Raw genomic sequence first — 25,092 nt, 5'->3', positions numbered from 1 at the left:
TTTCAGAAAGAGCCCAGCCCCACCCACCCCCATCAGCCTGCGTGACTTCCCAGTAAACACTGTGGAGTCCTTCTGCTTCCTGGGCACCATCATCACCCTGGTCTTCAAGTGGGAACTGAACATCAGCTCCAATGATGTCCATCAGGACCAAAACCTCACTTCACAAGAAAAGTTTCTTCCCATCCACAGCTGGTCTCATCAATAAGGCCCAGGACCCCCACTGACACTGACTCCCATACACCCTTAACCCCCCACTACACCTTATATTAACGTAAAGTCTACACTCCTGACTCAGTGAGTCAGTAGTTTACTGTAGGCTATTGGTTCAGATTTTAGGAATGCTCCCTGCTGGAGTACAGTGTTTGAATTTTAACTTTGAACAAATGATTACAAATTGAATATGTCGAATTTTCCCATGTTTGAATGGTAGTTTGAAAAAACAACAGTTTTGAACCAGGGATATAGGGTTTACATGAAATAAACTTTTTTTTTGGACACGGTCAAAAATTCTGCTCTAAGTTTACTGCTTTGTTGCAAAATTATAGAATAATTATTTTGAAACCTAGCAATAAATCATAAACTCTGGCCAATATTACCATATTTCTGCCAGCAAATTCAGCTTTTGTATATACGACATGGATCCTATCCCAGGTACAGTAACATAAAATATGGTGGTATATACGGTGGCTGAAAAGGGCAAACGTACTGCAAGTTAAGAAAACACATGCAAATAGACAAAACACAAGCAAATCAAGAATTTGTCTTCATAATCTTGACAGCTTGAAAACAAGCTGCAAATACAGAAACATGCTGCAAAAACACACAACACAGCCAAATATATAAACGCATTGCAAAAACACACAACACAGCCAAATATATAAACGCATTGCAAAAACACACAACACAACCAAATACAGAAACGCACTGCAAAAACACAGTCTACACAGTCTGATCTGCGGCGTGCACATACATTGCACGAGCACACAGATTCAAGAAAAAAAGTTTGCAAAGCAATTTTGAAACTGAAAATTACAGTCCTCCAACCTCATTTGTTCCTACCCTCTAATACGACCCACAAGAGTGTTTCCTAAATTAGCGCCCCTACTGGTGGCAGTTGAGGACGGGTTGTGAGGTGAGGACAGGCTGCAAGTAGTCTATGTTACGTAATCACGTGACGTTAAACATGTGGTTAACACTGTGAAATGGTCGCAGTTTGGTTAGGTTCAGGCAACAAAACTACTTGGTTAGGTTTAGGAAAAGATCATGGTTTGGGTTAAAATAAGTACATTACGTAAGTCACGTAACTAACGTAAGTTAAGTTATGAAAGTCACATACGTAACGGTATGTAACTCAAAACTTTTAATAAGTAAAAATTGACTTGATACTGTGTGATGTGTAACTTTTTAAACATCGAAGCTGAGGTTATCTCTTTATCATTACAATGCTTGGCCTTCTGTAGCCTATACCTCGGGATATTTCTGGTCAAATAATGCCTATATGATTATCATGCAGGCTACAGGTCATCTGTCAACACTGGTGGTAGGATAGTAAAGGTTAATATCTGTCATAAACACTAAATCTCCTCACAAACCATTAAAATTACTGATAGAATTACACTTTATAGCTCTGCAAGATCTTGCGAGGCACATGCAGCGGTCACTTTAAGCGCATGTGCAGAGTAGAGCAGTAGCAGAAGTCAGAAACTCACATGTGTCCAAGTCATGTTCAGCACTTTTTAGTGGCCCCTGGAAACACTTCTGTTGTCATTATATGTCTTTGCAGCGTGCTTGTGATTTGGTTGTGTTGTCTGTCTTTGCAGTGCATTCGTGTATTTGGTTGGGTTGTGTGTTTTTGCAGTGTGTTTTCTGAATGTTGCGCATGTGTTGTCAAATTAATGAAGATGTTTTTTAAAATTTGCTTGTGTTTTGTCTATTTGCATGTGTTTTCTTAAGCTGCATTGCGTTTGCCCTTGTTGGACACCGTAGGTATGGTAGGCTATTATTCATTACCAAGGCATGGGCAACAAGCAGCACATACATGTAACTGATGCTCATCAGTCAAAAGCACATGACAGTTCTGTGATTACAACAAGTAATCCAAACTAATCAATAAGATGGTAATTTTTTCATCGTAGCTTTTTTCATCAATGAGGGACCAGGCAGGAGGATGTTTGCACAAGCCAACCACTATCTTAATGGCATTAAGCTCAAAGCTTCCATTAATTGATGTACTTAAGTACACTCAAGTCCACTACATTTTACAGGGAAATATAGTACATTTTACTCCACTACATTTACCTGACAGCTAGTTGAGACAAAACATAGTCATCAGTTTCCAAAAAAGTATGCATTTCTATTGGTTAAACCATTAAACAGTATTGAGCTCCCTCTCAATCAGCTATAACATTAAAATGCTTCTTACATGTTAATGGATCTGTAATAATAATCCACTCATATAGTAAATAATAATGTAATACTGCGCAACTCTGCTGCATAATAAGACTTTTTACTTTTGATACTTTCAGTACATTTCGCTGATAAATTTACCCTGACTTAAGTAACATTTTGAATACAGGACTTTCACTTGCAATGGAGTATTTTTACAACGCATTACTACTTTTACTTAATTAAAGAATCTTAAGTAAGAATTAAGTAATGGAACGTTTTTCCACCAATGGAGCACATCCACTGTGCATACAGTCCAAGGGGATTAATATGTTTACATAAAACTTTAACAGTCATTAAAAAATAATTCTAACTACATTTAGAAAATGAATCAATTCAATTGCATTTCGAAATTCTATATATTTTTAATTGTATCTTTGATAATGGTGCTGAGGTACCTAGAGGGTGAAGGCACTATAATTCAACTCACACACACACACACACACACACAGGGCAATTGTCAGTTGCCCACTTTAAACGGGCACAGCTTTGTCAATGGCCGTATATCTTATGAGAGGATTAATGCAGCCTAAAGGTGGAGCAAAAATTGTGAAGGTCTGTGGCGGACTGGAGTGTAATCCTTTGAGCTCTTACGGAGACAGAGAGAGGGACGGAAATGTCGAACTCTTTGCTCTCGGATTTGGCGCATTTTGTGAGGAACTGATGGGCTGAAGAACACGTTTCCCCAATAATGGGACGTTTAGTCAAAACAATTTAATGGCAATATTTGAGACAGCGCTACCCATCCTCAGGGAACAGAAATGGTGTACAAACTTCTGCTACACATCGGTAAGTTTACACCTGTATGTTTCACAATGCAGCTTGACTGTAGACGTATCAAATTTCGTGAAGAAATCATGATAAACCATAAGTTTATAATCCTGTAGACCATATGATATAAGTAGCTATTCCAGCAATATTCTTTGTTGCGTTTTTTGTTTTTTGGTGTATTATCAGCAGTCTATGATTTTAATACTTTTTTTTAAGAAGTTTAATCAGATTTCGGACAAGTTGTAAAAAAAAAAATCCTAATCTTTAATCTCTTCTCTTCTCTCAGCTTTAGCAGCAAGCCTCATCTCACCTGAGCTGTCAGGTGCCTCAGCTACCAAAACAAAAGCTCAAGGTATCATATCACATCCTGAGTCACTGTTCATGCTTTACTATCAACTATTCTAAGACTTTGGGTATTTTCTGTTACAGCCCATCAATTGAGAACAGTACTAAAATGTAATATGGATTACTTATTTGGACATTAATAATTTTGATTCATATCAAACAGTGTGTTGCAGTGCTCACCTTGAAAACCAAGATGATTGAAATGTGATTCAGATAATGAGCAGCTTTTTTGTTAATCAAATAATTAAACCATTTATCAAGCAATTTTCTGACATTTTATAGACTAAACGACTAAAAACAAAATAATGAAAATAATGGTTAGTTGCAGCCCTAGTTCAGAATTATACCTCTAATATGATAGTGTGAGTGTGATAATAGTACTTTATCTAATCCAAAGTACTATTATCCAGTGACATATCGATTTAGATCAAACCCTGACCTCATCGTCTAACGTAAGTCAAATGGGCAAGGTGGGTATGTTCTCACAAATCCAAAAAATGACACTGGGTAGACCAATAGATCAGCGTGTTGACAATCTTCTAATGACCACTCACTGGAGAATCATAGCTGATTCATCCTCGTTCAACTTAGAAGGACATTACTAGATAATAAAAATCAAACTTTCCTGTTTGTGTTTTAATGTGTCAGAATGTGTAGTGGCTGGGTTGATTATGTGTGTACTCTCCTAAAAATAGGAAACAGACAAGCACAGCAACTTAATTAAACCAACTTAATTTAACTGTACTTTTAGAATTTAAAAATAACATTCCAGAAAGTTATATTTACTGTCTCTAATATGAAGTAAAATACAGTCTATACAACAACCAATCCACCCTTTAAATTGCATTTTGAGACACATAAAAGGACGAAATGATAATTAAAAACAACTGTCCAACATGTGGTGAGCTAAACACTTTCATCTGCCTGTCTCTCTGTTTGTACACTGTCTACCTGTGTTTCCAGTAAAGAACAACTCAGGTGTGACACCGGCTGGGCAGTGTGGGACCTGGATAAAGGAGCCAGAAGGAGGGTATTTCACCTCACCCAACTACCCTGAGAAATATCCACCTGAGAGGGAATGTGTCTACATTATAGAAGGTGAGATTTTCATCTTTTTTCTTTTTAGCCCTCCTGCTTCACTTCCTCTGCTCTTAATCTCACCTTCTCTTAACCTCTCTTGCTGCTCCAGCCTCTCCCAGACAGTGCGTCGACTTATTCTTTGATGAGAAGTATTCCATAGAACCATCCTGGGAGTGTAAGTTCGACCACATCGAGGTCCGCGATGGGCCTTTTGGTTTCTCACCCATCATCGGTCGCTACTGTGGGCAGGAAAGCCCAGCATATGTCCGCTCCAGTGGGAGGTACCTGTACATCAAGTTTGTGGCAGACAGTGAACTGGAGGCCATTGGTTTCTCTGCCCGGTATAACTTCACACAAGGTGAGTGATCACAAAGTAATCTGAATGAGGGGGCTGCATTTCTGAACATGGATTTAAAGCTGCACTAATCAATATTGATTTATTAAAAATGGATCAAATGACTATGTGTTACATCTCTTATTTCTTACTTTTTGTCTCGTTGCGGACTTATTTTATTATTATTTCTATTTCAATTCTATTAGTACTTCTATTCCTGTGTGCATTGACGTGATAGTGAGCAGCTGTAACAAAAGAGTTTCCCCCTGGGGATCAATAAAGTATTCAGATTCTGATTCTGATAATGTGAAAGGGGTCGCTCATAGTGATGATCCCCCATAGAATTTATCACCTGACTCTGTAGTTCCCCTCAGCTCTACAGAGCGTTTTAGCTTCTTTCAGCTCATTGTTTTAGTTTTGCAGCCTGCAACTTTACTGTTTTTGGTTCAGTCTCAACCTTGTTTCCAGCAGCAGCACGCAGCGTTTTTTTTTTTTTTAGCCACTGTGTGCTACCTGCCCAGCACCAAATAGGAGACAGACAACATTAGCGAAAATAAGCAACTGTATGCTAAAACATTTGCCCAAAAAAGTGGCCAAAAAAATCAATTAGTGCTGCTTTAACTCTAAATCAAACTGTTCTACTTCCTTAACCAATAACCAAAGGTTTATCATAACCTAACCCTAACCTTAGCCAAAACAGTTGTACTTTGAGCAAGAGAAAGGAAAGTAGTGTATCCAATTTGTTCTATTGTCACATAATCTTTGTGGTAGTTTTGGTGTTGACACTTCCTGTTTTATTTTGTAGTAGTCTCCTTCCCTTGTGTGTCTTGTGTTTTTACTTCCTGTCTGTGTTTTCCCTCCAGTTTTGATTGTTGGTCCTCCCTTGATTGTTTGCACCTGTGTCTCGTTGTCTCACCTCCCCTTGGGTATTTAGTCTGGGTCTTTTCTTTGTTCTGTGTCGGATCATTGTTGTACGTGTGGTGTTGTTCCTTGCCGAGCCCTTGTCTGTGAGTTGTGTTGGATTCTTTGTTCTCCCGTGAACCTTGTTTGGATTTTTGGATTTTGGCTTTTGTCTGCTCATTACCTGTCTGCTCACCTCTGCCTGTTCTTGCCTGCATTCCACCCAACAATAAACACGGTAGTCATCCGGCTATTTCACCCTGGGACCGCTTCCTTGTCATCTGCTTTTGGGTCCACATACCTCCATATAGCACCCCCGCCTTACGACAATCTTATTTATGGAGGAACGTAATGTTCCATCTGAAAAGCATTTTTAAAAGTCATAAGTCTGTTCTGATTTGACAAAATTAGCATGAAACTTCCAGTTGTTAAGCGGCCTAATAATCAAACTGAATAATTTTATAACTTTGGTTTTATATATTTGAATCTCTGAAAAAGTCAGAGATGTGGCTGTTCAGAGGTCTGGAACTGGTTTCATTCAAAATAAGACCTTTTTACAAAGTTTTGAATTTGTTGGGAGTTCTGTGTATAATAAAAGCACTGGGTATTTAAGTTGTGGCACACTGGTCTGACTTGACACTGGAAACTGTGCATCCCAGCCATTATAGTTTAGGGAAAATATATGACACAGCTAACAGTAAAGATTAACTTTTTTTCAACTGCTTTTAATGTTTGATTTTATGTCCTGTCCTACGCTTGTATTGTGTTGTAGTTTTCTAGGTTCTTTTTTGACTTGTTTAATTTGTCATGTAAAGCATGACAAGCGCTCTATAAGATGTATGTAGTCTGTAAAATATAAAAATACCTCTCAGTATTATTGCTCTACAATTCAAAAGCACCATAAACTACACCTCCAAAATAACAAAGTTGAATCAACACCTCTCTAAAAGTTCAAAAACTGAACATTATAAGACTACATTCCTTTTAGCTAGTTGTACCTAATTAACTAGCAACTGAGTACATACTGTAGAGAGGTCTTTATAGAAAAAGAATTGTAATAGTGGCTTAGTTTCAGTTTAGCTTCTTGGGTAAATGAGGGTCCTAGAGTAACTTGTAGACACAGTTAAACTTCTTTCACTATGCATATACCCTGCGTTAGACCAAGGCCCAGTCCAACAAGTCCCAATTAAATGACAAAATATGTCATTTGTCCATGCCATCTAGAGCAACACATAGAAACCTTTCCTTATCTGATGCCCCTATCAATAGGACAACATCATTTGTCTGTGCTTTCCAAAACTGTTACAACTCACTGTTACTGTTTTATGGTGTGACAATGCTATGGTTAAGGTTTGGTTAGGTTTAGGCACAAACACGACTTGGTTAGGTTCCAGGAAAGATCACGGTTTGGGTTAAAATGATTGTGTTAAGGTTAGGGGAGCTCCGTCGTCATGGTTACAATAATAAACACTTGGTTATGGTTAGAGAACGATCACATGGTCACATAAGCATATGTTGTTTTCGGGTACTGAAACGACGATTCATTTTTCTTCTCCCCAGTCACTTCCTTTTGGGAGTGTGGCAAAAAAAAAAAGTAGAAAATACTTGTGCTATGTTGTTGTTCTTATATCATACCAGCTGCAGCTCTGTCTGGCTGGAGGGGTTGATGTTTAGAGTATTACTACGGCTCTAAGCCTTCGACTCCTTTCCTTGGCACTCTCCCAATCCACCACCCTGCTGTGAGTTTGACATTGTTGGCTGCCACATGCCAAAAGTGGCTACCTTTTTTACACAGTCTCCCCCTTTCTGTTTTTGCCCCATTTGGCTGACCATATTGTCCAATTAAAACACACATTACACACATTTGCCACTTTGTAATATGCACTTGAATAAGATCAATACCACAGAGAATCCCTGTAATCCTTAAATTGCATTAAAAGATGTGAGGCAGTGCTGTTTTTTAATTGTGAATAGTTCCATATTGCAACTTTAACAGTGGTCTGGTCGCATGCTGCTGTGAATGTACCCTCATTTCCATTTGTAGTGCAGGCACACCAGCTGCAGCTGACAAGGGAAGGGGGGGGGCATTTATTCAAACACACGCAAATACACACATATATAGACACACAGACACTTGTTCCCTCAGTCACACACACACACACACACACACACACACACACACACACACACACACACACACACACAGTTAATGAAAGCTTGTCTTCAGGGGAATACAGCTTGTCAGCACTGAGCTGCAGTAGCAGCTTAAGGGAGTCCGAGGCAGAGGCTTTATTAACAGCAGATTTTATAGGCCACCTGCTATTTTTCTGAAAACATCAGGCACAATTTCTGTATTATTTCACAAAATTTTACAGTATCTTACCTTCCAGTGTTAACAACTTACTAAGCATATTTAAGCATTTACATTTTTAGAAGCTGAAACACTTGAGCAAGCACTCTTCCCCTTAAAAACAGGCTCCTAAAACATGAGCTATCCCTATCCCTTATTTCATTACTTTTCATTAAGCTGTTTTCCGTCTGTTTGCATCAAATGTAATGAGTCTCCCATGCCAAATGCTAATCTCTCTATCTAATTCCACTCATCACCGGTGGCAGGGGAGAATTAATTCACCCACATGCACACGTGCTTACATACATTTTTAAAAACTGCGGTATTTTTGAAAGGGTCAATGCACCCTTCATTGACTGAGACTTTGATGCCATTTGTATTTAAGCATGTTATAGCCATATAAGGAGGAGTTATAATTCTACTTTTTTTATGCAGTTGTGAGCAGTGTGAAAGAGCATGGGCACATTCTGAGTTTTCGCTTTCCAGAAAAATGACACACACAAGTGTGTGGACAAGATAATACATTGTGCGTGCAAGATGAAAGAACATCACCTTTCCAGTAATCAGGGGCTCCGCAAATTATAGCTAAATGCATTTAATGTCTATGTAGGCTAGTTTGCAGGGCAGTGGCACACTGTAGACACATTGTGCAACTACTACACAATGCTAACATTACTTACACTTTAGCAGAGTATCCATTGTTAACTTTGCTGACTTTTGTGAGTGTGCCAGTAATTTAGCAGAACTTAAAGGTTCCCTGTGTTTTCTTCTTAACAGAAGTTTACATTCAGTGCATGTGCAGGCAAACAAAATGAGGACCCACTCATAAAAAAAACTGTTCTATAGCACCACTAATGGTCAAAAAGTCCACGGGGTACCTTTAATGTCAGTTTTTTGTGTATGCAGCCTCATTGTTGCTTTAGTAGTGTAACCAGACATTGAGCTGTGCCTCATCTGTATCTAAGCTCCCCCTGATGAACTTTTCTCCTTATATTCAAAGTGGCTATAATAAATATTTATATACAACAATAGATCACATGACTACTTGTATGTGAAAGGGGTTGTTTGCAGTGATGAACCCACTGAAAATGATCACCAGACTCTGGAGTTCCCATCAGCTGCTGAGCATTTTAGCGTCTTTCAGCTCATTGTTTTGGTTTTTGTCCGGCAACTTTATTGTTTTGGTTTGCCACAGCAGGCAGCTTTTTTCAGTGAAAAAGCTCTAAAAGCCCACGCTACCTGTGCAGCAACAAACGTCAGACAGACAAAGTTAGCAACTAGCTGGTGAACATAGTGGAGCATTTACAGTAGTAGCTGCATAGCCAGATCTTTTCCCTGGAGTTAGTGTAGAGCAAACCAGAGCTAAAAGAAGAGTTACTAGGAAACTGTTTGCTAATTTGTTGCACGTTTCTCAAGGTGATGTTCTTTATGTTGTTGCATTTGATAAATACAGTGGCGATAACTGCGTGTTGTGGTAACTGGAGTCGTGGCAAACTTTGCTTATTCCATATACCCTATGCCTAGCTCATGTTTTAAGCCTTTGCAGTTGACATCCCTTTATCAGACAGTGGAAAAGTGTAAAATTAAACATCCAATAGGCAAATATCATACCAATTATGTTATTTGATTGCACATTAGTTAAGTAAATATAGAGGTGTATTAATTTTCAATGTTCGTGTGTGTACCACACATTTTCAAACTGAATACTAGGAGAGGATTTACATAAACCATCCTATATCTTGCCTTCATCTCATCTTTACATTTTTTCTCATATTAGGTATAAAGCCTCTGGGAATGCATTGTTGCAACACACACACACACACACACACAAACAGGAATGTATCTGAATAATCTGTACATGTCTGAAACAGATGCAGGGGTAAAAAACATGAGAGGATTAACAAGAGTCCTTGTTGATTTGAGCCTCAGCCATCACCTGCTGTTCTTACATCACAGCTACTGACCAATCTGTTGCATTAGCAATGCTAAAAATATTTTAAGATGTGAGAAATTATGGTTTTAAAATAAACTTCATTTAAAAAGTCCTCGCTCTCCACTCCACACTGCTTCATTTAAAACACATTTTTGCTGTACTTGGTTTGGTGTCATTTGTATATGTTATATTATTTGGTATTTTATTGAGTATGGATTTTGCCGTCATACAATATCAAACTGGGTACATCAAGGAGAATTTTGAAAACAAAAAAGAAGTGACGTTTTTATCACCAGGTCGTCACTGCTGGTGGGGCTTAATCTGTCCTGAACTAAGCTGGTATATCAGGATTTATAATCCACCCAGCAAGTAGATTCATCAGCACAAAGGTTTAGAACACAATTTCTCTTCCCTTTCTAATGCGAAGTGTGTGTTTTTCTTCTTTGATGAAGGGCATCAGGGTTTCAGGGGAGTTTAAATGAGGGCAGAGCAATGTGCTGGTATATAGATTATGTAAACCTTGACCAGCTGTGTTTTTATTATGTTTTGAAATATGTCTTTAATATTGTCATTGTTATTTTGTGGTATTTTCTTTTTTTCCTTTGTACTAGATTTACTTCTCTTTGATCTTTACCCTTTTCCTTTACAAAATTTGTTGCAGTGAATATTGCACACACACATTCCAAATACTTCAGATAAGATTTGGATATGTTTAAAAATCTGTGCAAAACTGTTGAACCTGGACACAGGCAGTACTAAAATAGAACATCAGCAATTCCAGGATCTGTAACGCCATCCACTTTTATACAATTAGCAGTTAATATAATAACATCCAGATTAATATCAATTTAAAAAAGAACATATTTGAAACTTATCTCTAATAACAATGTGAAATGCATTTTGTGTAACCATGTATTTATGGTTTGAAATTGTTTCAGTGTGGGACACAAACTTTGTCCTGCAGCCCATTTTGAAATATGTCCCCTAATTGTGGAAAGACTTGAGTAAATGTTACAAAGATGTATTTGTTTTTATCAATATTATGTTCTGCTTTTAGATCCTGAGTTCAAAGATCTTGGGGAACTGCCAGCTCTGCCATGTGAGTATTCAACTTATGTTATTATGTCACAACATAATATTAGACCCGCTGCAGGTCAGCAGCTTTGATTAAATGTAATACTGCTAACTGAATAACATATTTGTTCATACAAATGATTATCTACATTTATTTTATGTTTTTGAGTCCTCATTTTTGCTGAAGAGATAATATTGCCAAAACTCTTTCTACAATTTCACAGTCAAATATTACAGTCCCAAAACTAGCATTACTTTAACAAAAAAATTGTTGTCCACAGTTTGTGAGTTTGAGCTGAGCGGTCCAGAAGGCTTTGTGGAATCCACCCAGATAGCCGGAGAGGGCCGGGCGCTGCAGACTGAGGCTGTAGACTGCAGGTGGTACATCAGGGCTCCACCAAGAGCTAGGGTCTGTATATGTCAAACTGGTGGTGGCTGTTTGTTACTTGTGGTTTGCACTTATTTATGTATAAAATTAATTCAACTTTCAGGTGGTTGGATAGGGGCAGGTTGGAACTTACTATGGCATTCAAGCACTTCCAACACATCCATTTTCAAAGAAATGATTAAATGCCATGTTGTCCTTCTCACGACAACCTCACAGAATGCAACACTTAGCTAAAACAACTTCTCTAACACATGAGATACTAGGGACAATGTGGTAATTTACTACACAACATAATATATATGTATATTCTATTTAAAAAACTATTTTTTTCATTCACTTTTTGTACAAAAGTTCTACTTTTTACAAATAATTTTTAACAAAGAACCAACACGTTAGGGGGTTTTCCTGCTGCTCATTAGGACCTGCGTGTTTGCTTGTTGAGACAGTAGACCAACGCTATACCTGTATCATATATTGTGTAGCTACATTTTTACAATCTACCTACTCGAAAATGACTGAGTTCCATAAAATTTATGATTAACCATTCAGTTTTACCGCTTCTACAAGTTCTCATTTTCATTTACAGGCCATGCTAATGTTAGCTAAAATGCAAACGTGTTAGCAGTTTTGGAAGAAGTACTGAGATGTTTTGCTTGAGTGAATGTACAGAAGTATTTGAAGCAAAATGTACTTAATGTATGAAAAGTAAAAATACTCTTGCAAAATGGCACCATTCAGAGTATTATTAGAATATTACTAGTGATGCAATAACATGTAAGAAGCATTTCGATGTTGTCGAGGTGGAGCTTATTTTAACTATTTATACTGTCTGGTAGTTTTTCTATAACAATGCATCATATTTTATAAACTAATCATATGTTTTATATGTAAATTCTTAATCTGAAAAGTAACTAGTAACTATAGCTGTGAAATAAATGTAGTGGAATAAAAAGTACAATATTTCCCTCTGAATTATAGTGGAGTAGAAGTATACAGTAGCATAAAATCTTTATAGTCAAGTAATGTACAAGTACCTCAAATATGTACTCAAGTACAGTACTTGAGTAAATGTACTTAGTTACATTCCACCACTGGGTGTTAGCATAAGCCATGAAGAAACTAATGATTTAACTGGTTTAAGTAAGTAAGTAAAAGTAAGTCAATCTGTTAAACCAATGTGGTGTATTCCTTTAAAAAGCATTAGAAGAAAACATTCCTGCAGGAGTAAATGTCATCAAAGCCTGGTCCATTAACTGCACCTTTTCTTGATTCTACTCAACTTTTTACCCACAGATCTACATGCGTTTTCTAGAGTATGAGATGCACAACTCCAATGAGTGCAAACGTAACTTTGTTGCCATCTACGACGGCAGCAGTTCGGTTGAGCACCTGAAGAATAAGTTCTGCTCCACGGTGGCCAACGATGTCATGCTGGTGTCCTCTGTAGGGGTGGTGAGACTGTGGGCAGACGAGGGAAGCAGGAAGAGCAAATTCAGGATCCTCTTCACAACCTTCCATGAACGTGAGTGAATCTCTGTCAATCCCATTTATGTCATATTATGTCGTGCCTTGTCTATATGTGAGGTCACAAAAATGAAATTATAGCTTCTCCACAGTGAGTACGGCATTTTGGTTACTTCTCTATATATTACTTGGGGGTTCTTCCAACATTAAAAATGCCACTAACAGTCTTGAAAAAGGTTGCTTAGAAAAGGTGTATTAGTCCAAATCAGAGAAATACACATTACTTTTAATGGGGCATGCCTTGTGACATACTGACATCCTCACTTTAAAAGATAAATGTTCACATCAAGGCAAATGATGAATGACTATTAGTTATGTTGATAGATGTTTATTAGATCAAGCCAGCTTCAGTTACTTTGGTGGTTTTGTTTTTATTAAATCCAGAATGTTGTGATCAAAGCATTCATTTATTAATAAAACCATTTCAAATTTAGGATCAACTTTACTTTAAAGCTGACAATTAGTCAATTAGTGACTAATTGTAATGTGAAAAGGGTTGCTTGTAGTGACAAACCCACAGAGAATTACCACCACTGTAGAACTGCAGGTGTCACTATTTGTTTTGCGTATGTATATTACAAGTGATAGATGTTATCATTATGTCCTGGGGTATTTGAAGAAATAAGTGTGTATATTTACCATCTTATTCTAAATGTAGGCATATTTATGTTATATTTCATATATGTTATAATCTTACTAGGTTACAGATATGTTTTATTATCGTTCCTAGTCACCAGATTGTCTATCTGTATATGCAAAGTTAGTCAGTGCGCAAGCGCCACCTAGGTTCATTTTTCATTCTGTTGTTGATCAGGGCTGGTACGCTTGCCGGTGAGTGTCTGTAAACTGGCAGTGCTAGTAATTCAGAGTAAGAATTAATGTCTCATGATTGTGTAATTTCATTAGTTAATTCTGATGTTTGTTTTGTGTTTTCATTGCAGGTTTACAACCTAGCAACTTAATTGATTAGTTAATTGACGAGCTAAATGTTACACATAACTAGCTTGTGGATGCTTATTGTGTATGTGTGCACAATAAAACTCAAAAAGTGGCTCGAGTTGTGTCCGCCGTGCTTGTCCTGAAACCCTTCCAGTGGGGTGTTTATTGAGCTATAGCAGGTAGCTTAGTAAAAAACTGGACAACCGCTATGGAGCTTTTTGGCCTGTTATAGTAAATTGTTTTGGTTTTACTGCCTGCAAACTCCGCTCTCATCAACCATACTTCAGCAAAAAAGCTTTGATGAACCACCTGTATGTTACCTGACCAGCACCACATGCGGATTGACTTTCATAACGGGTTGGGTGGTTTGGTTATTAAAAAACCATCACTAGCAGACAGGCAAATTAAGCAAAGCTGGTGAACATAATGGAGCATTTAGCAGCTAAAGAACCTTTATTTATTATTTCCCTCAGGAAATGACGGAGACCAAAGCAGAGCTAAAAGCAGAGTGAATATTGGAGTTCCATTCATTAGGTGGCCACTACAGCTCCAAATGCTAATCACTTTCTGCTGGATGTGCAAATACGCAATTGTTCACTAACATGTTCACCATAACATGGTGATAATATGTCAATGTTGTGTTTTCAGCTTGTTGCTCTGCCTCCAAGTGGCCAAAATAAATAAATACATTAAAAAAATTAATGCAGCTGTAAAGTCACTATGATCAGAAAGTTCTTACTTTGGCACAATCTGGTGGTAATATTAACAAATGACAGTGGTTAACAGAAATGTGCACTGCTGCACAAGGATAAAATATTACAGAAAATTACTATAATTAAAGTGTTGGTTGTCACTGTTTGAAATGTGGTGGTTTGGTTTGTTTTCAGTCTACTGTGGACAACAGCTGCATGACTCTTGCCTTTTGTTTTTCAGCTCCGTGTGAAGGAGAAACTTTCTTTTGCCATAGCAACATGTGCATCAACAACACCCTTGTCTGCAACGGTATCCAGAACTGTGTTTACCCATGGGACGAGAATCACTGCAAAGGTACCCTGACACAAAGGCTGAGACGCCATATATTGGCTGTGGCTGAACATAGAGTCATTCTTTTCCATGTTATCTCCCTAACTAGAGAAGAGGAAAGCCAGTATCCTGGACACGCTGGATCACACTAACCTCACTATCATTGGAATCACCTGTGGCCTGGTTGTCATCCTGCTCATCATCTCTGTCATCATCCAGATCAAACAGCCTCGCAAGAAATACATCATCCGCAGGTGAGATCTTTAAAATTCACTTAGAAATTTAAATCTTAACTCAACATACCTCATTATAAAATTCAGTATTTTGGGCAAGGTACTCAAGACGATGGGGGAAATTACATGCTGCCCCAATCAATATTTTTATTGAAACAATGGATCTGATGATCATAATGTATAATGTGAAAGGCGTTGTTTGTAGTGACAAACGGACTCAGCATTTCCTCTTAGTTCTTAAGTTCCCACTGTACACAACAGACAGCGACTAGCTGGTGAACATAGTGGAGCATTTAGCAGCTAAAGAGCCAGATATTTCCCTCTGGAGTTTGTAAAGACCAAACCACCAGTAGAAGGAGAATGAAGGAGAGTGCCCCAAACATGACTCCAAATAAATGCTACTGTTGCTTCGTGTCTGCTGGATGAGTAAATAGGCAACTTTTTGCTAACAAGTTTAGTTCATGTTTATGTCAGTGTTTTTTTTTAAGTTATCCTACTGCCCCAAAGTAGGAAAAACATTAATAAAGCTTTAAAGATTTACTAAAAACTTTACTTTTAATAAATTGCGGACAAGGGCTTGACATCAACCTGCTGGTGCCATTGTAACAAGTTCACATTTGGGTTAATACAACATGGTGCTAGGCAGCTAAAGGGCACATTAATTTAGTTGATATCAGGTAAATTATTTAGTAGAATTAATATCATTATAAAACACCTTTTTGAGTCAGAAAAATGAAATGAAAACATTCTATTTTGACAAGCAGATTTTAGGCTGTTGAACTCCAACCCTAATCAGAATTCCCATACCTAAATGTCAGTAAAAATGATTCGTCAAATTATAAAATTGGAATTTTTTGAGTGCAGAAATTAAAATTTGTTTCATGTATAAGTGAATATGTGAATATTTTTGTAACTTAAACACTGTTTATTCATACACATGAGGATATGTACATATTTGTCAGGGTCTGGACACCTACAATCAAAGTTAGTTAAGGTTTAAAATCATTTTGAGAAATACTTTGAGCTTTTGGGGGGCTTTCCTGAACATTGACTGTATCTATATCATATGTGTTGGTGTTTGTGTGTGTCTCTTCTTTCCTCTACTTACCCACAGAGATGACTTTGACCCTGCACTCCTCCACCCTGGTTTTGAGCCTCCTCACTACGAGCTTTGCACTCTGCGGCACGCCCCATCCGGCGACCTGACTGATGCCGCACTGGCCGAGGACTTTGAGAAGTTCCACAAGCTCCGCCGCTCCTCCTCCAAATGCATCCGCGACCACCATTGTGGCTCTCATCAGGGGAGCGTGCATGGCAGTGTCCACGGCAGCCGCAGCAACCTGAGCATGAGAGACGCTACCATTGCAGCCGACGGGGGGGTTCTCGTGCCACCGCTGCCACCGGTGATGGTGAGCCAGCAGTCACCGCGCCTCTCCCACCACACCACACCAGCAGCTCGAAGGAGCATCCTGGTGATGAAGCACAGCTATTCTCAGGATGGGGCAGAGGGGTACAGGGCGGAGGAGGAGGATGATTTGATGATGAATGATGCTCCCACCACCAGCCAGCACCACATGCACCACTATCAGATCCACCATGGCACGTCAGGGCTGGACCACACTGTCCACCGTACGCTGTCTAATGACTTCTAATGTAAGGCAACGTTGAAATAAGAAAACATATAGTTGAGGTTAAAATCTCAGACTTCTAAACTCCTTTTTAGAAAAAAATAGATTTCTGTTGTATTTCTAGAAATGAATGCTGATCTTTACAGCTCTTGTTAGTGTTTCTTGGTCTCATATTCCAAAATCAATGGAAGTTTTACATTGTATACAACAGAGTATAGGAGCTTGTGAAAGACATCAAGAAATCAAGGTCATCATAGAACATATATACAAATATTTAAATTTAGAATAGAATTAAATAAAAATTAAATAAATAAAACAATATGTACAGTTATTTATATACATATACATGTACATGGTCCGCCTGTCGAGTGCAATAGCTTGATCCAGGACGTTGTGATTGAGCCAGGTCTCTAAGATGTGGGCACAACAGTCTCTTATTTCATACTAGCAATTATAATAAAAATACCCCTCTGCCAAAGAGTTTAGCAGCAACTGTTGTACATCTTGAATATTACACTGCTGTGGAAATGTGACCATGCATGGGAGTGGCAGGGATATAAACTGTCAGGATTTGACAGGAATGGATCAAAGAGGGATTTCTAACCACAGGTTAATTGAATTCCCACCCGTTCTAATGCATCACATCTCCTTATTTTCCTTTTTTTTTTGTTCCTTGAAGTTTTAACTCTGGGGTAGAATATATTTATGACTGCATCATATTTGAGATTATTTTATGAATCAACAGTTGGTGCGTTGTAGTGTTTCCTATGTGTTTCCATTAAGGGAACCAAAGCAAGCAAAATGTCACAACTGTTTAGGCTATTCCTGTTCCTCCAACAAACAAGCTGTTTTTGTGTTGAGCACTGGTCCAGAATCAAATAGGAAGACATTCAACCAGATGTTATCAAGGACAGCATATAATGGAAACATATTAGTCATATCAGTGAAGTCAGCACATAAAGAAGCATGCTTCATGCAAAGTACTGTTTAGCAAATATTAAACCCAGAGGGCTTGAAACATATTTTCTGATGCTGTGTATTTGATACATTATTTAATTATTTGTTTGTGTTTGTTTGGGAGTATTTATTGATGTTTATTTATGTGTATCAGTTTTTTCAATTTGGTTTTGTCCCCTTTTCTGGCTGATTTATTTCTGTTGATTATATGACTCTATTTATTTATTCATTAAATATCTTCCTTTTCCTTTACTCTGCATGGCACCATGGTATTGTCATTTAATGTGAGCGTGTGTGTATTTATTTGTACTTCCTTTTCAGTTTTATTGACTGTTGTTAGGACTTGCGGGCTGTCATTCGGCACTGACCAGGAAACGAAGGCAGGGAGGAGCCTCCGTTAGCTTACCTTTTTCATCCTTACGGGCTTTTAACAGCGCTGCACGTAAAGACGATGCAAAGACAAAAGGGAATGGAAGAAACAGACAAAACCAGTCAAAATTCAAGACCAGAAGGAGGTCAAAGAGGGCAAACTATAGAACTGACAGTAGATAAGCTGGGTTTGTTCATTGCTCATGTAATCAACTGGCAGATCAAGTTAAACACAAAACAGAGAAAATCTAAATAATTGTGAAGGGAGCTGAAAAATTCTTGGCTATGAAAGATCTGTCCTGGGAATAAATCAACAAAAGACTTGAGGCAGAAGGGGAACCTAATGATTATTCTTCAAAGGAACGCAAGACGTTTAATAGCAAATGGTCAGGAATTTAAAGGATTTGTTAAAGGTCTCAGAAAGAAACTGGAAATAATATGTATTCAAGAAACATGGCTTAAGCCAGCATTAGAGTTTGTAAAAAAAAAAAAAAAAAGGATATAATAGTATACGCAGAGATAGAGTGGAGGGAAATGGAGGAGGCTGTATAGTATTTGTGAAACAAGAAATGCAATATAGAGTATTGAAGAAAGGAAAAGATTGGGAAATGATAGTAATTGAAGTTTGGACAAAAGATGGTACTATTAAAATAGTACATTTTTACAATCCTTGCAAAAAAGCTGTCATTAGTAGTACTGGAGGAATTAGCTGTAAATCTAGAAGGAAAAATGATTTGTTGTGGAGATTTCAATGCTCATAGTACATTAGGCGGTAGCTATAATGATGGAAATGGAGAGGTGATTGAAGAGCTAATGGAAATCAGAAACCGAATTTGCCTCAATGATGGAAATGGTACCAGAATTGATGTTAGAAAGGCTACAGAGTCAGTCATAGATCTTACTTTAATGTCAGAAACAGTGGCGGGTATTTGCATGTGGGAAATTGTAAGAGAAACAACAGTAGGAAGTGACCACTTTCCCATATTAACTTAAGTAGGGCTGAGTTCAGAAGAATATGGTACTGGAGGAGTAGAACGATGGGTTTTCAGCAGTGTTGATTAGGAAAAATTTAAGAAGATTAGTGATAAAGAAATGCAAAAAGTTGATGTTAATCAAGATGTTGATGAACTAAATATTTCTGTTTGTGAAGCCATTCTTGGGGCAGCAAAACAAATGATTCACAGGAGGTAAGCATAAAAGGAAAATCATACCATGGTGGACAAAATGAAAATGTAATAATATCACGAAATAAAGCATTTAAAATGGTAAAAAAGAACTCACTATTTTATTGAATGTAAAAGGTTACAAGCTAAGGTAAAGAAAACAATTAAAAATGCAAAAAAGGAGCTTTGGGGGAAGTTTTGTAACTCAGTAAGAAGAGAAACAGAAAATGCTAAAATATGGGGAATGATAAATAGAATGAATGGAATACAGCTGTGACAGATGAGGAGAAAGTAAAGATGTTGCCACAAACTTTTGTTAAAATTCACAGTTCTAATAATAATAGTGAAGAGGGGCAAAGACAATAGCTGAGAATAAGGAACTATTACAGCAAAATGAAGATACCAATGATTTAACAAATATACCATTCACACAGGCAGAACTGAATCGTGCTCTCTGGAAAACCAAGATGTCAACACCGGGGAAAGATCAGATATGTTACACTATGATAAATCATCTTAGTGAATCATCGAAGGACATTCTACTGGAACTATATAATAAGAAATGTAAGAGTGACATATTATATGGAAAGCAAAGGCTTTGTATCAAAATATCAAAGTGGATTCAGAAGAGGTAGAAACACCATGGACCCTGCTATATGTTTAGAACATGAAATAAGGAAAGCGCAGATTAATAGGGAAAGCATAGCGGCCATTTTTTTATATATAGAGAAGGCTTATAATATGTGGAGGGAAGGATTATTAATTAAACTAAGTAAATTAGGGGTTAAAGGCCTAATGTATAGGTGGATCAAATACTTTTTATATGGAAGATCGATTTAGGTAAAAATAGGGAAGTGTTATTCAAGAAAATTTTTTGTTGAAAATGGAACTCCTCAAGGGAGTATATTGAGTCCTGTGTTATTTTCTATTATGAGAAATTATGTTTTTCTGAATTTGGAGAATGGGATGGGATTCACTCTTTTGGCGGATGATGGGCCAATATGGAAAAGAGGGAGAAATTTGGAATTTAGTGTGAAGAAAATACAGGAGGCTATTGTTAAAGTAGAAGAATGGTCATTTAAGTGGGGATTTAAGTTCTCAGTAGACAAAACAAAGACAATGTTCTTTACACGAAAAAGAAATGATCGTAATTTTAAATTAAAATTATATAATCAAGAATTGGAGAGAGTGAAACAATTTAAATTTCTAGGGTTGTGGTTTGATGAAAGAATCACATGGGCAGTACATATTCAGAAGGTAACTGACAAGTGTAAAAAAGTATTAAATGTAATGAGAAGTCTGGTGGGAAGTGAATGGGGGGCAGAGAGATCAGCATTGAAAACCATCTACAAGGATTAATAAGATCAGTATTAGATTATGGGTGTGTAGCGTTTGGATCTGCAGCAAGTACATCTCTCAAAACGTTAGACAACATTCAATATCAGGCTTTAAGACTATGTTCAGGTGCCATCAGAACAACCCCAACATCAGCATTACAAGTGGAAATGGGGGAAATGCCACTGGAATTAAGGAGAGCACAGCTATCTTTACACTACTGGGTTCGTTTAAAAGGACATAATGAAGATCATCCGACGCTAGATGCACTAAAACCCTGTTGGGAAAAGGAGAGGAGAGAAACACAAAGTTTTGGATGGACAATTGAGTAGAAAGCAAAAGAACTAGGAGTAACTGAAATAACCATAAGTCCAACAGTATCACTCCCAGTAGTACATCCTTGGATACTCCCTGACCCGACTGTAGATCTCACAATGCTTGGCAAAAAGAACAAAGAAAAGGAGCTTATTTTACATCCACAGATAATACAGACATATACAGAAAGTATCTACTACAGCTGTGGTAAAATTTATATAGATGCTTCAGAGAACACAGCGAACAAAATTGGTATTTCATTCATAGTTCCAGATTTCGACATTAAAATTGGCAAACGAATCAGTGATGGAGTATCAGTGTATACAGGAGAGATGCAATTTTGTTAGCATTGCAACGGGTTGAAGATGTGAGACCTTTGAGAGCAGTAATATGCTCTGATTCCAGCTCGTCATTAATCAGCTTGAAACACAGCCATTCAGACAGCAGACCAGATGTCTTAATAGAGATACAACAAACACTATATAGAATTCAAATGATGGGGCTAAATATGACATTTGTATGGATACCAGCACGTATAGGAATCAAAGGAAATGAAATAGCTGACACCTGTGCAAAAGAAGCCATAAAAATTAATCACACTGACATTACAGTAAAAAGGAAATGAAAACCACAATTAAGGATAAGTTGAAAGAAAGGTGGCAAAAGCAGTGTGTTTATTTATTTATGTTATTATTATTATTATTATTATTATTATTATTTAATAATTAGTGAATGTATAGTTAGAGTCCCGATCCACACTCCATTCCAGTTGGTGGCGGTGATGCACCATAACGTTAGTTGCCAACCGCCATAAAACTTTACGAAGAAGAAGAAGAAGAAGAAGAAGAAGAAGAAGAAGAAGAAGAAGAAGGCTGCACAGATCATCTTTCAAAATCAAAATGCATGGATGGTAGAATAACGGGACCATCGCTTTTTCAGTAACTAATTATTTGGTCTAAATTATAAGTATTTTTTTTGCTTTCTTCATAGCGGGTAGCATAATGAGCAGGTGTGCTCTGAATAATATCTAATTTTATTCATGACATATACCTTGGGTAGCTAGCTTGGCCAGCTAACCTTTAGCAGAGTCCCAGCTGTCATTCATGCAGTTCAAGTTCAGCTAATGTTAGCCAACGTTACGTATTTATAAAGCGTAACGTTTCCGTTAAGCTAGCATCATGTCACAAGAGGAGCTTTTTCTTGACTCAGCTCCGGCAGGACATGTTAAGAGCGATGTGAAGGAGATAAAAAGCAGAAGTCGACTCGGTGTCATCGTGACGGGGGTGCTGGGAGGGTCGCTGGTCGCTCTGTACGCAGTGGCTGCTCCGTTTGTCACTCCTGCCCTGAGAAAAATCTGCCTCCCGTTTGTCCCAGCGACCACAGCTCAGGTGGAGAATGTCTTCGGGGTGCTGCGAGGCAGATCAGGGACCCTGGTGGACATTGGGAGCGGAGATGGAAGGATAGTAAGTGCTGTGTTGTCGTACCCTGTGGGTAACGTTATAGAGGCATAGAAGTACTGCTATAGCAGTAAACAATGATGTTGGTGACATGCTTATTATACCGACCAAATCTCAATTAGCATGTGGTATATCACATTTCATCTATATCTGCCTCGTATTACACACCTTATTCTACTCTACAGTATGTATTTCTAATAAAGAAATTTCACTTTAACATTATTTCGTGGTAGAAGAGTGGTTGAGTTCTCAGAGGACTTCAGCAGGAGGGTCTCGGCTCAAACCCGCCATGCAAGCAGTGTCTTTGAGCAAGAGACTGAATCCCCACCAGCTCCAGCACCAGTGTTGCTGCCTCTGACCTCCTTCAGCAATAATAAAGCTATAACACTCTTTTTTACTGTTATTGAACTGCTATCAAAAGCTAACCTCTCTGGTCTGTGCCAGAGTTAATGTTGCACAAGCATTTCTTTACATTATACAATAGTGATACTGCAGGTTCTTGTCACTTTATTTGAACCTTTAACAAATTAACCTGTCTTTGAAATGTCTCTGTCTGTATCTTTTTCATCTCACCTCTAGACTAAAGTTCTTAACAAGCATACATTTTCTGGTTTGTGTTGTGATGATTTCACATAACAATCCATGGCATCTTAATATGTTTTTAAAAAAGCACCACTCGCACAAATTCAAACCTGGGCGCGGGAACTGACCAATCTAACAGGTGTGCTGCAGAAACACGACAGAAAGAAACTCTCAATAGCGTTACCAGATTTGCTTTACATCCAACTGCTGCTACATTGTTGATACATTGTTGCTGATGCATTGAATTTCACTTTGTCCTGCTTCCTCTTGCAGGTGATAGGAGCAGCCAAGCATGGGTTTCAGGCAACAGGCTTTGAGCTGAACCCCTGGCTGGTGTGGTATTCTCGCTACAAGGCCTGGAGAGAGGGAGTCCACCACTCCTCCTCATTCCACATCTCTGACTTATGGAAGGTCAGTGATACCTGATTAGTAAAGTATGTAGTTACTCGTGACTCCATTTCTGGGAAATGCATTTATCTCTTGTTACAGACATCTGGAATCACTTAGTGTAAGATAATGGAAACATACAAGGTGTCTTTTGACCATGTCATTTCCACTATTTCTGATTCTTTTGCTAGGTCAGTTTTGCTCAGTACTCCAATGTTGTCATTTTTGGAGTTCCTCAAATGGTGAGTTCCTCTGTTTGTCCTACAGCAATTTTATCAACATTTTGATGATTATATTTTCTTAGAATATCATTTATGCCATGTGTGCCAATTGTAGTCACTATAACAGTAAAGTAACATTATTTCTAGCTCCTTTAACCTTAGTTCTACTATAAAGCACTCCAAGTAGTAACTTATAGTTACTGGCCAGGCACTCTGGTTGGCTAGCTTCTTAAGAAACTCAGTGATGAAATCATCCATTCTTGGTGAGAAATTGCACAGTTCAGTTCACTGCAGACAGCTATTATAAATTAAATACAATCAGCTGTTTATAGCCTGTTTGGTGAGCTGAAGGCCCACAGCATCACTGAAACCTCTATATTTGATCTTGCCAAGTAAGTTTTCAGATCCACAAATTATTACTCTTGATATCCTGATTGTTGCTGTCTATATCTACAGATGGACCACCTGGAGCTGAAGCTGGCAAGCGAGTTACCAAGAACAGCCAAGGTGGTGGCCTGCCGCTTTCCCTTCCCCACTTGGGTCCCTGAACATACCGCTGGGGAGGGTATAGACACTGTATGGGTGTACGATGCCAAGACATTTAAATCACACCTGCAACACGGAATGACAAGGAAGACAGCACCAGAACACGAGGACACACCAGATTCACACACATAAATGCAAACACGCAGATCTTGTTGTTAAATTGTCATCACGTGTTGCAATCCTGCGATGATGTTTTTGTTTTAATCCATGCAGTTTGTACTCTGGTTTTTTTAGTGCACTACAAATGTAGAGTCTTTATACATCAATGTCTGAGTTTGAGATTGAGCATGAAAAAAGCCTTGATGAGTGGTTACATTCATGTTAAAGTCAGTTGGTTCCAGTAATCATAGGATTATCAGCAGAATAGTGAGCCTCCTGCTGCAAACTCATGCCTAAAGTGGGCTGAATGATCAAACAGGCATTTCATATTTGATACATGTGTGATACTCAAAACCAGATCAGGGATCAAAGAGAATATAAATGGTGATGACTTGAGAAAGTTCAATTCCTAATAGGAAAAAAATGGTACTTGCCATGAATGATTGTATAACTTGATTATGTATAGAAAGTTGCATTGTTTATACATGTATGAAATTGTACCATCCTTTCCAGACAAATGTGTTGCCAAGTAGCTGGCAAATGTAGCAAGCCTGTCTGACAGAAGAGTGTCCACCACATTATTTTGTATGGTATTTACAGAAAACTGCTGCGCTGTATCCTATTTTTAGGCTTGTGTATTTAATAAAATTAACATGCAACTGTAAAGCTGGCTTGTTGCGCTTGGGTGCCATCT

At 38.0% G+C, this 25,092-nt stretch overlaps 2 protein-coding genes across 2 annotated transcripts; both read left to right on the top strand.

Moving 5' to 3' along the window:
* The first annotated feature begins 3,036 nt into the window (after nucleotides 1-3,036).
* LOC122886473 (neuropilin and tolloid-like protein 1) lies at nucleotides 3,037-18,176 on the top strand. Its single transcript, XM_044218720.1, has 10 exons — nucleotides 3,037-3,234; nucleotides 3,503-3,568; nucleotides 4,525-4,659; nucleotides 4,751-4,999; nucleotides 11,216-11,257; nucleotides 11,514-11,641; nucleotides 12,914-13,142; nucleotides 15,017-15,130; nucleotides 15,216-15,360; nucleotides 16,454-18,176. The coding sequence occupies exons 1-10, from the start codon at nucleotides 3,207-3,209 to the stop codon at nucleotides 16,989-16,991; spliced, it is 1,674 nt and encodes a 557-aa protein (XP_044074655.1). The 5' UTR covers nucleotides 3,037-3,206; the 3' UTR covers nucleotides 16,992-18,176.
* Nucleotides 18,177-21,947: 3,771 nt separating this feature from the next.
* atpsckmt (fATP synthase c subunit lysine N-methyltransferase) lies at nucleotides 21,948-25,064 on the top strand. Its single transcript, XM_044218721.1, has 4 exons — nucleotides 21,948-22,569; nucleotides 23,419-23,556; nucleotides 23,724-23,774; nucleotides 24,210-25,064. The coding sequence occupies exons 1-4, from the start codon at nucleotides 22,285-22,287 to the stop codon at nucleotides 24,429-24,431; spliced, it is 696 nt and encodes a 231-aa protein (XP_044074656.1). The 5' UTR covers nucleotides 21,948-22,284; the 3' UTR covers nucleotides 24,432-25,064.
* Nucleotides 25,065-25,092: the final 28 nt, after the last annotated feature.

The sequence above is a fragment of the Siniperca chuatsi genome, linkage group LG13 (assembly GCF_020085105.1).
Source record: "Siniperca chuatsi isolate FFG_IHB_CAS linkage group LG13, ASM2008510v1, whole genome shotgun sequence".
Lineage (NCBI taxonomy): Eukaryota > Metazoa > Chordata > Actinopteri > Centrarchiformes > Sinipercidae > Siniperca > Siniperca chuatsi.
Note: the sequence above shows the minus strand (reverse complement) of the source record. Positions and strands in the feature narration are given on the sequence as shown.

Coding starts and splice junctions, on each gene's coding strand:
- LOC122886473 (XM_044218720.1), top strand. CDS start 3,207: ATGGTGTACAAACTTCTGCTACACATCG. Junction 13,143..15,016: donor CTTCACAACCTTCCATGAAC/GTGAGTGAATCT, acceptor TTTGTTTTTCAG/CTCCGTGTGAAGGAGAAACT. Junction 15,361..16,453: donor AAGAAATACATCATCCGCAG/GTGAGATCTTTA, acceptor ACTTACCCACAG/AGATGACTTTGACCCTGCAC.
- atpsckmt (XM_044218721.1), top strand. CDS start 22,285: ATGTCACAAGAGGAGCTTTTTCTTGACTCAGCTCCGGCAGGACATGTT. Junction 23,557..23,723: donor ACATCTCTGACTTATGGAAG/GTCAGTGATACC, acceptor TTCTTTTGCTAG/GTCAGTTTTGCTCAGTACTC. Junction 23,775..24,209: donor TTTTTGGAGTTCCTCAAATG/GTGAGTTCCTCT, acceptor CTATATCTACAG/ATGGACCACCTGGAGCTGAA.